Source organism: Acanthaster planci, linkage group LG01 (assembly GCF_054643075.1).
Source record: "Acanthaster planci isolate LZ-2023a linkage group LG01, COTS_SCS, whole genome shotgun sequence".
Taxonomy (NCBI): Eukaryota; Metazoa; Echinodermata; class Asteroidea; order Valvatida; family Acanthasteridae; genus Acanthaster; species Acanthaster planci.
The window spans coordinates 35,855,541-35,869,460 of NC_141777.1; the positions used below are offsets into that span (position 1 = coordinate 35,855,541).

Here is a 13,920-nt window from a genome sequence, read left to right on the forward strand (position 1 = left end):
GGTACCTTGTTTGATACGAGGATGTCCACGTTGCCTACATGTCGATGTAGGAAAAAGGCCTTCTCCACATTGCTTGATTGTCTAGCATGTCAAGAGTGCTTCTGTTGTCTCCTGTGCTGCATTCACTTTTTCAAGTTCTCCAGTCCAGGAAACTCATTTTTGTCCCTGTACGCCAGCAATGCACCTTAAGCTAAGGTCATGCCATGTTTTTCTTTGCAAAATCAGGTGGGAAAAATAGATGTAACAGCACTCAAGATATTAATTCTGCAACTGATGTCTTCCTACGGTACCAGTACTTGTACATCCAGCGGTGGCTCTGTGACATCTTGTGCATTGTATATCATATTGTACATGTATATGTATGCTTACATACACAAAAGCTGCTGTACACACATGTGTGATGTACATGTACATCACACATGTACAGGTACATCACACATGTACATGCACATCACACATGTACATCACACATGTACATGTACCAGTGTTAAGAATACAGTACTCTACATTTATGAACTGTATTGCTGGTGTACATGTGGGACTGGTTGTTGGCAAGTATCCTGACTTCACATTCGTGTGTCTTTTCCACAGTTTACCCAAGCACTGAGTGTGTCCACTTTTGGGGGATTGGGGGATAAAACTAAAATTTTACTTGTAAAGTTAAATGTACATGTACATGTACATGTACATGTAAGTACACAGTGGCAGTACTGAGAAAGAAGTACATATACAACACATGTAGGTTAAATGTCTACATGTTCATTCTCAAAGCTGTGAAACTTGCCAATATTAACTGAAACATTCCATAACAGCTGTTGCTGATGATATTCGGTAAATTTAGGACTGCAGACTGTTGGAAATTTGCATAATTCACATGACCATTTACAAAATGCTTGACATTTCTGCTTTAGACGGTTTTGTTATGAACAGAAAATGCTGTTTGGTTGTTGTACACTGTTAGAATTGGCCACATCAGTAGTTTCCATTCACGTATAATTTACATGTACACTTGTTTCATTTCCTTACAGCGGTGACATTCACAGTGTCTTCAACATCCTGGTCCGTCAGTTCATGGCGGACATCCAGGAGCTGGCTCCCACGCACCCCAGTGACCCTCCCAACCATGCCAGCCCGCCGTGCTCACCAGCTGCGCCGAGTCCCCTCATGGAGTTCCTCTTGCATGGCCGGGGCTGGCTGGTCCTGAATGCGTTGTGCAACCTCTCAAGCCAGGTGCGTGTGATACCGGTATCTTACAGTGTATGAATAATGAATAGTTATGAGTGAAATGGTAATGATTCATTTGCCGACAGGTTGAATGTTTACGCCATGAGGCAAAGCTTGGTGAAATGGAACACACACATACATTCTGTCTCCGAATGAAAGTTTAATGTCTTTGAATTAGAAGCACAACCATAACTTTTGAGTTAGGAAATTTCTTTATCTGACAAAAGGCAAAATGGTTTCATGTGTTTCGTGTTTTTGGCATAGCCCAAAATGTTGTGTGTTCGTATGGAGAGCCATCACCATGTACATGTACATGTACCTGTGCATGGAGCAGCATGATTTTTTGTGTGTAAACAGCCATGGCTGTGCCTGCTGTATATGCGAGTGTCCACCCTTGATTGTACTAAATACATGGACATGTACAAGCAATTTGTGACACAGGATTTGTTACCTACTGTATTATTCAGGTGACTGAGTTTTGTTCAGGTTGTATACATCAATTCAGTCACCCCACTATGCCTATTTGTATAGTGGCTTTTGAGTATGGCCCCACAGTTCATATACTTGAAACCTCTCTTGGTGCTTTCACAAGCTTTCTCGGTGGTTCCTATTCTGGCTTCCGAGTTGCAGGCTACTTGTGATCCCTTTGCCATTCATTTACACAATGTGTGAAAGAGCACACAGTGCTCAACCTTACTGTAGTTTTATCTAGGGCCAAGGCTTTTTACTTGAAACTCAAAGCATGGACCCAAAGTCACTGGTGGTGATGGCACAGCATGTATTACCATTTGTAAGCACTATCCTAAGGCAAACAAATCTGTACAGTGCTGTTCAGATCGTGTTTACACATCACATCACCATAAAAAGCCTATCAAAATGAGGGGAAGCTAGCAACCATTCAATATGCTGATGCCTTGAGTCTGTTGATGTAAACTTAAGTTCAGGCTGTTTTGACCTTTTGAACTTTAAGCAACATATTTCATAATGTCAATATTTTAAAGGTGTCAAAGTTTCAAATTATCTAAACTGTCTTGGGCAGTTTTGACTTCCATTTAAAACATCCTGGGTTCCAGGCAATATCAACCATTGTTTGACAAGTGATCCTCGCTTGAACACGTCCCTTCCTAAGGCAGCCAATTTGATGATGTTGCACTTTAGCACAGAATTGTTTTAAGTGTAGAGAGCATTTCTTAAGTAAAAAACAGGCAACCAGTCAAGTATGCCCCACAGTTTACTTCAGTATTAGCTGGTACCCGTACATGTAGTGTACCGGTACCTTGTCTATCTGCCTCGAGCAGAAGCACCCCATCATTGGTTTGGTGGGGGGGTTCTCATTTTGTTGGTATTCCGTAATGCGTGCATTTCATAGTCGTTTGTGAACCAGTGAAGTACAGTGCTGACCAAAGGAGCCTGCGATGCGAGGAAAATCGTGCCCTCTCTTGGTCTACATGTACACGTACGGTAGCTCAGGGCGCATGGCCTGAGCAGCTTCGTTAAAGTGGACTATGGGTGATATATGGCCCTGGGCATGCATACATGTATGTACGTACATGTACAGCACTAATGTTAGCTCCTGTTTGTTTGAGAGTAAACATGTGAGTGCTATGCTCACCTGAAGAAATGTGTTTGTCCTGCAGCAGGTGTACATGCTGTAACCCTTGATGGTTTTAAGAGAATTTTTATTTTGATAAGATGGGCAAATGACCTTTGTAGTTGTATACTACTACATATATCAAATATACGCAGTGGTACGTGTACTTTTAACTACCCATATGTATATTTGGTATACTTGTATAAAGTTTAGTAGCATTGGTATTTGGTAATATAAATAATGCATTTATCATTACATGAAGTGTCCATTTATTTAAGTATACATTTTGCATTTTGGATGCCATTGCCAAGTCAATGAACTTTTCATTAAGCACTTGTGTTTATTCTTTTTGCACAAATTCAGAGAGTGGACATATCCAAAATTCTTCTGCTTCCTTTCCCTCCCCCCCCTCAACTTCAGGCACTTGACTTCAGCCCTGACTTTGTGTGTCTCTTGGTCCAGTTCATCGAGGAGGCTATGTATTTGCCTGTTCGTGGCAGTCATAAAGGTAGGCACTAAAAATATTTATGGTGCACAGTATCTAACCGTGTCTGTCCTTCAAAGGTGCTGGTACATGTACATTATCCCCGCTTGTTGGGCTCATGACATCTGAACATTGCAGAGACCATGTCAACTCCCTGGGGAGTACTGGGTATGTTTACCAGCTCGATGCTGCCATATCAGGTGCAAAGGGCTAAACATAGTAACCATACCCACTCCTGACTGGAGAGAGGCATGTACAGTACATGGGGGCATAACTTAAAGTTACATATACTTGCCCCAAATACATGTCGCCACTAGCTGGATTCGAACCACCAACCCTATGATCAGGAACTACTAACCCTAACTGCTAGGCCTCATGTCCCCACACATGTAGGTCTGCTCTGTTCTGGTATGTGATTTTCCCTATTGTATTACATGAATTGATGCAGAGGCAACCTGTATAAATGTGTCATACGTGACCAGATTTTCATGTCTGACACATGGATTTCGTTAGGGGAGGGACAAGTAAGGGGGCGTCGTATCCCTTTTCCCTGGAACAGATGTAAAAAAACAGAGGGAAATGACAAAGGAACGAGAAAAGGAGATGAAAATCACTGTTGGCTTGAAAATACCTCAGATACATGCAGTTGTTACTCCCCTCCCACCTGATGGGTTGTACGTTACTGCAGAGTGCCTCGCCCTTGCCCCCACCCAGGAAAGAGCTTTTTCCCTTTCGGTCAACAGGTCTATGGTCTGATATAATCGTAGCAAATGGCAAAGTAACCTGTGATTGCTAGAAATTGCCAGTTGCCTGTGGCCTTGTGCATGTTGAGTTGAAAGACTAACTGCCTGTGTACACGAACCTAGCGTACATGTACATTATACATGTACTGTTCATGCGTTTGTACGGGCTGAGCGTTTTCCTTTCCCCTCTGTGTATTTTCACGCATTCTTTTCCTTTTTCCTTTTGTCATGCCTGAACTATTTTAGCATTTGGGACCAGAAGTACATGTACATATATCAAATACGTCTTTGTCACAAAAACAGGTTGACTTTTGGGATTATCATTTATCATGTTTTGTAAGAGCACAAGAGTGGAACTAAGCGGTTGCGGTCACCTTGCATTCTGAAGGCAGTTGGTATTTGGGCTTAGATTTGCATCAGTTAGCAAAGGAAAAATCTTCACATTTTCTGTCTCAAAAAGAGTATACTGTACATGTATTTCAAACTCCCATGAAAAAGGACATGTACTTACAATTTTTTTTTGACTTGAGTAGTGAATGCAAATTTAAATTCAGGAGTCTCGACAAAGAGTTCTCGTAGTGATAAACATTAGGGTTTACAATGACTTTAGCAGTAGTGTGTCTTTTCATTTTCAACTCAGGTGACCATAGTTCATCATTTATCACCAAACTTTCTGCTTGGGTTATACAGTAATTTCCCAGAAATACCGGTAGTCGTTTGTCATTCATTAAAAGTGTAGAAGTGTTTCTCCGCACATTGTGCTCTGAGCACAGACATAACTGAATAAAGTACCGGTAACTACCCGGTACCTGTGCGTAAATGTATTGTACGAGTTCTGTATGTTATTCCACATGTTTTTTTTGCTGGCAGGCATTAATGTACAAATCTTGGGTTCCAAACTGCTGATGCATACACATAGATTCAGTTGCATACACGTACCGGAAGATTCAAATAAATAGGGATATGAGAGGACGAATTCAACATTCTGTATCTTCCCTGCTCAAAAGTGCTGTTGGTTGCTGCCCTGTGGTGATTTGTTACAATAGGCCAAATACTGTTGTAAGTTCATTGGTCCAATTGCTGCATGCAGAGGTACATGTACATGTACATGTACCGGTACATACTGTACATGTACATGTACATGTACATCTCCACAGGTACATGTACATGTATCTTAATCCTGTTTCACTTTAGAACAAGAAATCATAACGTACAATTGTACAAAAAAAACCCCAAAACACACACATTAAAATTGGCTTCTTGATAATTACCCTACAAACATTGAAAATAAGTTCATGACTTCAGTTTCACACTTGAATCTGCATGTGTGCTCTGCCTCATGAATCTAATCCGAGGAAAGGGAAGAACAAGTTCACTGTGCCAAGGGTCAGAGGCAATAGGCTTCGGCAAAGTCCTCTGAGCAGTTGTCTGGTTGTGTTGATACCGGTACCAATGTTTCTGAAGCAGTGCTTATCTGTTTGAGGGTTTGCACTTCACATGTGGGTCAGCTGTATTCATATCTTGAGCACACAAAGCCACTTGGGGGTGTCCAATGCAGAGTTAGTGTTTGCAGCAGACCCTTGTTGATAAATTAGAGGTCATTTGCTGGATATTATTTGTTGATAATGAATGGAAGATATGTATTTAAGGACGCACATTGGCAGGTTGCAATGCACGCAAAGATTGGAATGTTTCAAGAGGGTTGTTTCTTGCAAAGAACCAGGAGCAAAAGTGTGAAAACTTCCATAAAGTCTGCTATGTCTCTTTTTCAGTGAAAAGGAAAGATTTTCTTGGTAAAAATTTCAAATCAAATCGATGCTGTTTGGTTTTAATGTATGCTGTGTTATTAAGTTAAATCAGTACTTTAAACCTACATGTAATTTGACTAAGTTATAATAAATTTCAGGCAAAAAGTTCAGAGGACAACAGTACGCATACATGTACATGTATACATGTGTTTTGCTGAGGCAGTTAAATGCACAACTTGAGGAACTTTGCATATTAATTACATTGTAAATTACATTTACAATTACAATTAATTTATTAGTGACATAAATAGGTCTATGTACCGGTATCATTGTTTTCATTGATACTTCAGCTTTTGAATGTAGTTCATGTACGTAGTTAAATTCTTGAGCGGAAATATGTTTTTATGAGAAATTTTTGGCTTCTATCGAAAAGTTATTTGGAATCTTCACCATTGTACATGTAGGTACCGGTACACGTATTTAAGTGTTGAAACCTTTCGTTGTTTTGGTCTGTTCTCGTTAATTTTTTAACTCATTAAAATAAAAAAGGCAAGTAAGTTTGAAGATGTAGAGATGTTCATTACTTTTTTTCTCCTGATCTTCCCAGATCACCGTGTCAATATTCCAAGGCTTGATGCCTGCATCCTGAAGAGGAACTTTTCCAAGAAGAGTCTCATGTCTATTGGCTTTGCCAATTCACGCAGGTCAACGTTCAGGGGCCATACCCTTTCCAACCCACCATCTCCTGTCAGGTTTCAGTCTTACCAGGGAAGCCCTCTATCCTGCAGGAGGAGCAGCAAGGATGCCACGGATTCTTCTGACTCGGACAGTGGGACCAAGACAGGCGATCGTAAATCCTCAAAGAGGTCGGGCAGTGATTCAACGCCGAGGCATGTCTACTCAAAGCAGGCGCCCCTGCCCAAGGCAGCCCTCTTAGGTGAAGTGCGAATCGTGGACTGGAAACTGAGCATAGAGGACAGCTGTAGCAATGTGAGCAGCGTCGACGTCGACGCCTTTGACCTCTGCCTTGTCCTGCTGTCCCTCTTAGAAAGGCTTTGTACCAGCGAGGTCATGCACTCCAGCAAGAGGAATACCCTAGCCCTTTTCCTGGCTCCTAAGCTCACCCACCTGCTGACCATTATGAATAGTCGTGCTTCTGAAGCCAAGACTAAGGAGCTGAGTGGTTTGGAGTCGCAGAGCCACAGGTGGTCAGAGGATCTGATTTGCTCGCTGCAGAGAATAGTGTTGCGCATCGTGGTCAGCCTCTGCATGTACAGCTGCACTCAGCATTACGAAGCACCCAAACTGGCGTCTAACGGTATACTGTTCACGCTGCTGCAGTTGGTCAAGACTGTCAGGCAAAAGACAGAGAAACCCACAGGGGTTGTGGATGTGCAAACAGAGGGTTCAGCGGCCACCAAAACATCTAATGCTGGTTCAACTGACAATCATGAAGCACAGCCTGACGTCAATGGTGGCAGTCCCCATAATGGACCGCATGCATTGCGGCCGGACGCATGGTCGCAGTTGACTCTGAACAATTTGCACTATGTTGGTGAAATACTGCTTGGTGTTGTCTTACTGCTGATTGGTGTCATGCACAGCTGTTGCGACAATCAGATCGTGGTCACCCATGCCATGGCGCTGCTGAACGAGTTTGCCACGAATGCCGGCTATACTGTCACTGAGTCTTTCCTCACCTTTGTGGATGAGAAGATAAGACATCTTGGGGAAGAGGCTCAGGAGTCACAGAAACTTAAAGACTGCATCATCAGCCTCTTATGCAGTTTGGCCAAACTGCTTATAGCTACCAAGAGAGCTAAACTGGAGTATGTCCATAAATTCCAGTGTTTAAAACGAACCCACAATACCTGTGACTATACACACTACACCCACCACCACCACAGCATGTTCGGCATCTCACATAGTGCCTATGAGGATGAAAGGCTGCTACATCCTCGGCCCAAGAGCCTTTCCAAGGTAGGTGCTGACAACAGCTTGTTTAGAGCTCGGCGCTCCAAATGCTGCATTGCAGTCATCGTGGAGATGCTGTTGGGACTTCTGGAGAAGGTGCATTACAAGGGTACGACTGTGCGGATCCTGTTTGCACTTGAGCAGGGTGGTGTCTGCTGCTGTCTTCTGCCCAAGCTCATCATTTCCATCTTCCTGAGAAGCCTCAAGGAACAGCCGGTTGCCATGAGGAGCTACCTCCTCAGTGTCTTGAGCAAGCTGATCCTTGAGCAGCTCGGAGGTGGTGAGCGATCGGAAGGAGTTGTGCAGGGTATCTGTGAGGAGTGCTCCAGCCAGGATCTCCGCTCCCTTTCTCCAACGGTGACAGGGACAAAAATCGCTGACCATTACATGTCTAGTGACAGTGCCATCTGCAGTGACGGGAGTCAGCATGATGAGGACATCCGGTCAGTCAGATGGAGGGTGCTGGAAATGTACACACCACTGCTTATGAGTCACGATGAAGTCCTTAGCCAGCAGATTTCGGGCCATCTTCTCCATCTTGTGAGGCACAGTAATATGGTTGTCAAGGAGGAACTGTACTTCAATGTCATCCTATCATGTTTCCGACATAGCAACGCCGACGCCATTGACGGCCTGTCAAATCTTCCCTGTTTCACATCACCACCTGTACTCGAGCACATCTTCTGTGCCCTTCCATATCTCCTAAATACACTTTCAGCACAAGTGGAGTTTCTACATGAAGGGGGTTTGACACAGCTTATGCAACTCCTGGACATGCATGCCACTCGGTTGCACGTCCTTAGAGTGTTTGAGGTACTAATATTGTCTGAGGAGAGCCAAGGTGCCTTCCTCAAGAACCGTTGTCGGTCGGACACCAGAGATAGTGCGGTTAGCACAGAGACGCTGAGTGAAAGTGGGGAAACCTGCAATGTTGTCCAAGACTTTGTGAAAATTGTCTGCACCGTATTGCCGTACAAACTGCCTGAGCTAAAGAAAGCCGTCAGCACTCCAGCAGATAGTAACGAGTCAGACGAGGACTGGTTACAGTCCTGCGAAGTTATTGAGGATCCCATCGAACGGGTTTACCGCAGCACTCAGAACAGAAGCCTTATTGAGGAAGGCAAAGTGGCCTTTGCAGAGAGTCTGGATACCATCAAAGAAGTTGAGAGCAGTCAAGAGAACGGTGACAGCTTTGAGGAGATGCTGCTGATGCCCGATCAGCTCAGCAAGCTGAGTGAAACGACCCTGGCCAAGGCCGCCGATGTCTGGCGGATCAATGGGAACTTGCTCCTCCAAAGCGCCAGCTACAAGCTGCAGTTCCTCCAGGAGGAGGGGGACATCTTGGCCATGTTGCTCCTCAAAGAAGCCCTGGTGGGTCTGGCCAAGACATGGAAGATGTGTGAAGGGCTCCCTGTCACCTGGTCCCCCTCCAGAGACAGCGTGACAAGGCTACGCACTGAATCCGAGTACAAGGCAGCTCCAGTGAATGTGTTTCAGGTCATATTGGATATCGCTGGGTCGCTGCTCAGGATCTGTCTGACACTGCAAGGAAGAGTGGAGGTAAGATTAGCATCATTAATTCCATTATCTCTCAGTCCAGCCCTGCATTTATGTGCTATTCAAAATCTTTTTCTCATCAAAGGTATTGGCCTCATTGATTGTAAACATGCTGTTGCACTGAGTGGAGGGTGGCCTCACGAGTTCTCTCAATATCCCTAATCTTCCATTCCAGGGTCAAGTCATACCCAAATTCCTTGAGAACTGCAAGGGGATTTTGAAACAGTCTGGGATTCTGCAGTCAGCATTGGGAAGGCCTGTTGCTGAGATGCTCCTAAAGGTTGCCCAGATGCAGGTGTATGTCCATCCTGGGACCCATGGCTACAGCAGCACCACCAAGGACTATGTAAGTTTTTTGTGGAGCCATCATATCTGAACAACTCATCAACGCTGATTCCCCAGTGACCATTTTCTTCTCTTTTGGCTTGAAGTATTGCTTCAAATATGCACACTGAGGGTTGTTAGCCCATGCTCTGCTTTTTTTTCTTGCCTGATACTAGGAAACCACAGTTTATCCCGCTTCTGCCACCATCATGTGTGTGACCACGGTTCAGTACTCTCTCAGGCCTCGTGTTTTGACAGAGTATCATACCAGTGCAGAGACCTTATCACATATGGTGTGAAAATGTTTGGTTGATATTTCTTTCAGCCGGATAGTACATGTAGTGGAGAAGACATGCTGCATTGGAATCCGGAGGAGTTGCAGGAAGCTGTCTCCAGTGACAGCCAAAGTGAAGTTAGTGATATGTTGAGCACTGAGGAAGGGTATGAGGCTGACAGTGAGAGGGAGAAAGAAGGCATTCATTCCGGTAAAATAGTTTAAAAGTTTTGGTTGATTGAATTTGTAGGTGTTTAAGAGTGTCATACATACAGTTGTCCATACATTTTCAGGATACTGAATACAATTTAAGCATACTTTCTGCATTATTGTTCTGATGTACCTGGCAGCAACAGTTCAGATTTTCCCTTACCAAACAGTTATCTTTGCTGCTTCACCATTGTAGGGACTTGCCATTGAAATGTGCGCTTGGAGCACATAAGCATCTGAAGGATATTTATGAAGTTAAGATGCAATACAGTGGTGGTCTATCACACATGTGCCTTAAGTGATCATTTACAGAACCGTTTTTAGAGTAACATTAACATTTCCAAGAGTCACTGCAAAGCTGTTCAAAGTCACCTTTTGTGGTCTCCATTCAGTCGAGTGCGGTTTTTAAAGGTTAGTATTTAAAAGGCCAACATGTAGACTCTAGTACTGATGCCCTTAACTGTGACTGTCCATGCTAGGTGACAGCCAAGGTGAGGTGGATCTTGACCGGGCGGAGTTGACGATGAGCCAGCACACCCTCCTGCACCCTCAGGTCTGCTTGCTGCTGCTGGAGCTGCTGGAAGGCACCAACAATAATGAAGACAGCGATGCCAGGGAGTTTCCGGCTGAGGTGGCCTGCTACAGCATCAAGCAGATTATTGCCATCGCCCGCAGCAGCCAGGCCAGCCAGAACAGCCTGTACCACTGCGGGCTGCCTAAGGTGACGTTGCAGAACTACCGCAGGACAGTGTCGTCAGGTGAGGGTGCTTGTGAGGTTTTGTGAAATTCCCCGCTGGTTTTGTACATTATGATGGTCTACCCACAATGATAGATGAACACCCAGATTTGTAGTTGAGAACAGTACAAAACCTGCCACTGGACCATCACAAGACCAGTCACAAGACCAGGCACAAGACCACAAGTAGCAGAGTGAATGACAAAGTTATGCTTTTGTTGCAGGTCTTTTGAATAGTTTATAACTTGAATTCAGACTTGAGGGCTTGCGTTGGTCTTGTGGGATCTTGTTGTGTCTTTTGGAATCTTGTGACATCTTGCGGTTGTCTTATGTGGGATCTTGGTTTGGTCTTGTGCGGTTGTGTGGGATCTTGCAGTATCTTTTGGAATCTTGTGGTGGTCTTCAGAGGTCTCAACTGCAGCTGTGCAAACAGGAACCCTAAGATTTTATTTGCAAGGCTCAAGTAACCTGCTTTCTTGTGATGTATCATTTTACCAGCTGAGAGGGTGCTGCTCCTGGAACTTTTTGCTGTGCTGGTGCAACACAATCTAGCCACTTCAGAATTAAGAGAGTTCCTGCAGCTTTTTCCCACTGGTCAACCATTCATGGTATGTATACTCACTGGCCTTCATCCAGTAATATACAGTGACAGTGACGCCTTGTTTATTATCACCTTTGAGTCGGTATCTTTTGAGTAAAGCAAAGGAAGTGGTATTGGGGTGTTTGATACTTTGCTATTGTCTGACTATTGGATATATTATTGTTGTATATTAGACTTTGTTAAAAAAAAATGACCCGTTGGCCTTCATCGGTGTATCCACCCCAAGTTGCAGTGCACCCTCACTTGCAAAAAAAGAGACAGACAGGTTGGATGTTTTTCAAATGGGCTTGTGTGTGCGTCTGGTGTGCAGGTGGAGACGTTACGTCACACAAAAAGGATTTCATTACAGAAAACTCCCCTCTGTTTACCTACATTTGCATATCAGTGCGCGTGCACGACAAACCTCACTGAAAAAGTCGCCGTGTCCACTGCCTGTCCTTACACAAAAGGCCATGTAGCATGAAGACTTGTCCTAGTCATTTATTTTTTTATGATCTCTGTCCCGTTTGTTCTGTTTTATTTATTTATTTTTTTTTTAACAGGGAGGGTCGGTAAATAGAGGTTAGTGTTCTCTTACTTGAATGGAAAATCCCCTTTAGATTTTGGGAATGCACATGCTCAGGGTGTCCTGCCTCAAACACACGTGAATCTGTGTGTGCACACGTTGAGTTGACACCAAGGGACTTACATTGTTTTGTTTAATAACACTCTCTTGTTCTTGCTCTGAGTGAATTGGAAAACACCTGCCATTCTGCTGTTTAGTTGATGGCTCACTGGTGTGTTTCATCTCGCTAGGATGAAGATCTGCTGTGCACGCTGCTGACCATCGTTGACAACACGCCTTCCCTGCCCTCCCACATCCTCAGCTTCCCCATCGTCAAGCCCCTCTCTGAGACGCTCATCGGCAGCGAGACCCACTCTAGCAGCAGTACTGCTTCGACAATCACCGATGTCAAAGCTGGCCGACCTGACCAGGCGACACCGCCATCTGCGGCAGAGGCAAAGGAAGACAAGGAACGGCAGTCCGCGTCGGAGCCCGTCCAAGTCCGGCTGGGCGTCAGCCGGTCACCCTGGTGCATTGCCCCCGTCCAGCTGCCTGTCCGCACCAACCTGCCCTGGCCCCCAACGGGGAAGGGGTTCTTCATTGCTGCATGGCTAAAGGTGGATGAGCTGAGTATGCTCAGTCGACTCCATGCAGTGCCGGGGTTCAGGAGAAGAAAGAGTGTGCACCGACAGGCCTCAGTGAAGCTGACTGAAGAAGAGATAATGGACCATGGTAAACTGCACCTGACCACGGGGAAATTTCACCAGAGCTTTTTTCATTCTTAAAACGGGCACTTTGTCATTTGTCATTTGTTTAGGTTTAGGTATTGTGCCTGAAGAGTTTGAGGGGAGTTTGATAAAATTACATCTTGGAGTTCTTTGGGTTTTAGAAAAAACCCAAACCAAACCTCAAAGTTTTTTTATAATTTTAAACTACTATATTTTTTATATAACTTGACATGATTACTATAAAATGGTGTACACTTTGTACTTTGAAATGTGTCTCAAAATGACAGCAAATCAAATTACACTAAAAGCAGGGGTGTGATTTTTCCAGATTTCCAGACTATCCGGAATTTCTGTGAGACTTTCCGGATTTCCGTATTGTCAATGCTTTCAATATGCAACGCAAAGACTACAATATTTTGTGCAAAACTAAGTGAAAGACTTGCACAAGTTAAGGTTTATAGCATGCACTTTTGCGTCGTTACTCCCCCTGGAAATGCACCAGATACATGGGTAATAGTACATTGAACGGAGGGGGTATCATTGTTAAAACATAGGGACCCAGGCCAGCGGTATGATCGTTGTGTGTATGTACATGTACTGCATGTACTGTACATTTGCTGTGTCTGTATGCACGGTACACATGTTGTCGTTGCACGCATTGTGTACAACTTGCGTCCGTCTGCCATTGTGTTTTGTTTCATTCTCGTGGTGGTCTGATGTCGTTGATGTCCGTCAAAAATGTCATACAAGGTAGTTGGTAGGGAAGGGGATCTGAATGTAGACAAAGGATTCAAGAATTCTTGGAAATTTTCCTGGCTGGAAACCGAGGTGGACAGAGAATTAATAAAGGAAAAATCGATATATTATCGTGACTTTCTCGTGAAAATCGACAAACCTGGGTACTGCAAGTGCATGTGGTGTCACAAGTAATGCAACACTCGTCTGTATGAGACAGTTTTCAGTTTTAATAAATTGTGATAGAATTTTGTGGATCACTGATAACTGTGTGGGTGTGTGTATTACATTTCTAGGTCTTTGATTGCCACCAGTTACAGCTTACAGAATTGCAATTGAAGTGAATGAGGACAAGGGTTTTGTTGCAGTAAATGTTATAATTGTATCCCTCAAAATAAGAATAGCTCTTGTGGTGGCTTACATGTAGTACCTGAATTCCCTTTTATA

The 13,920-nt window shown here is 44.0% G+C and overlaps 1 protein-coding gene across 2 annotated transcripts in view; it reads left to right on the top strand.

The window, feature by feature from the left end:
• The window catches only part of lyst (lysosomal trafficking regulator), a 74,775-nt gene that overhangs the window by 16,982 nt on the left and 43,873 nt on the right, over window positions 1-13,920 (top strand). For both annotated transcript variants that reach the window (XM_022255242.2, XM_022255244.2), the window contains exons 4-11: window positions 1,029-1,230; window positions 3,236-3,323; window positions 6,398-9,324; window positions 9,497-9,667; window positions 9,971-10,130; window positions 10,609-10,887; window positions 11,364-11,473; window positions 12,262-12,742. In XM_022255242.2, the coding sequence (XP_022110934.2) occupies window positions 1,029-1,230; window positions 3,236-3,323; window positions 6,398-9,324; window positions 9,497-9,667; window positions 9,971-10,130; window positions 10,609-10,887; window positions 11,364-11,473; window positions 12,262-12,742 (4,418 nt within the window). The remainder of the gene's footprint in view (window positions 1-1,028; window positions 1,231-3,235; window positions 3,324-6,397; window positions 9,325-9,496; window positions 9,668-9,970; window positions 10,131-10,608; window positions 10,888-11,363; window positions 11,474-12,261; window positions 12,743-13,920) is intronic.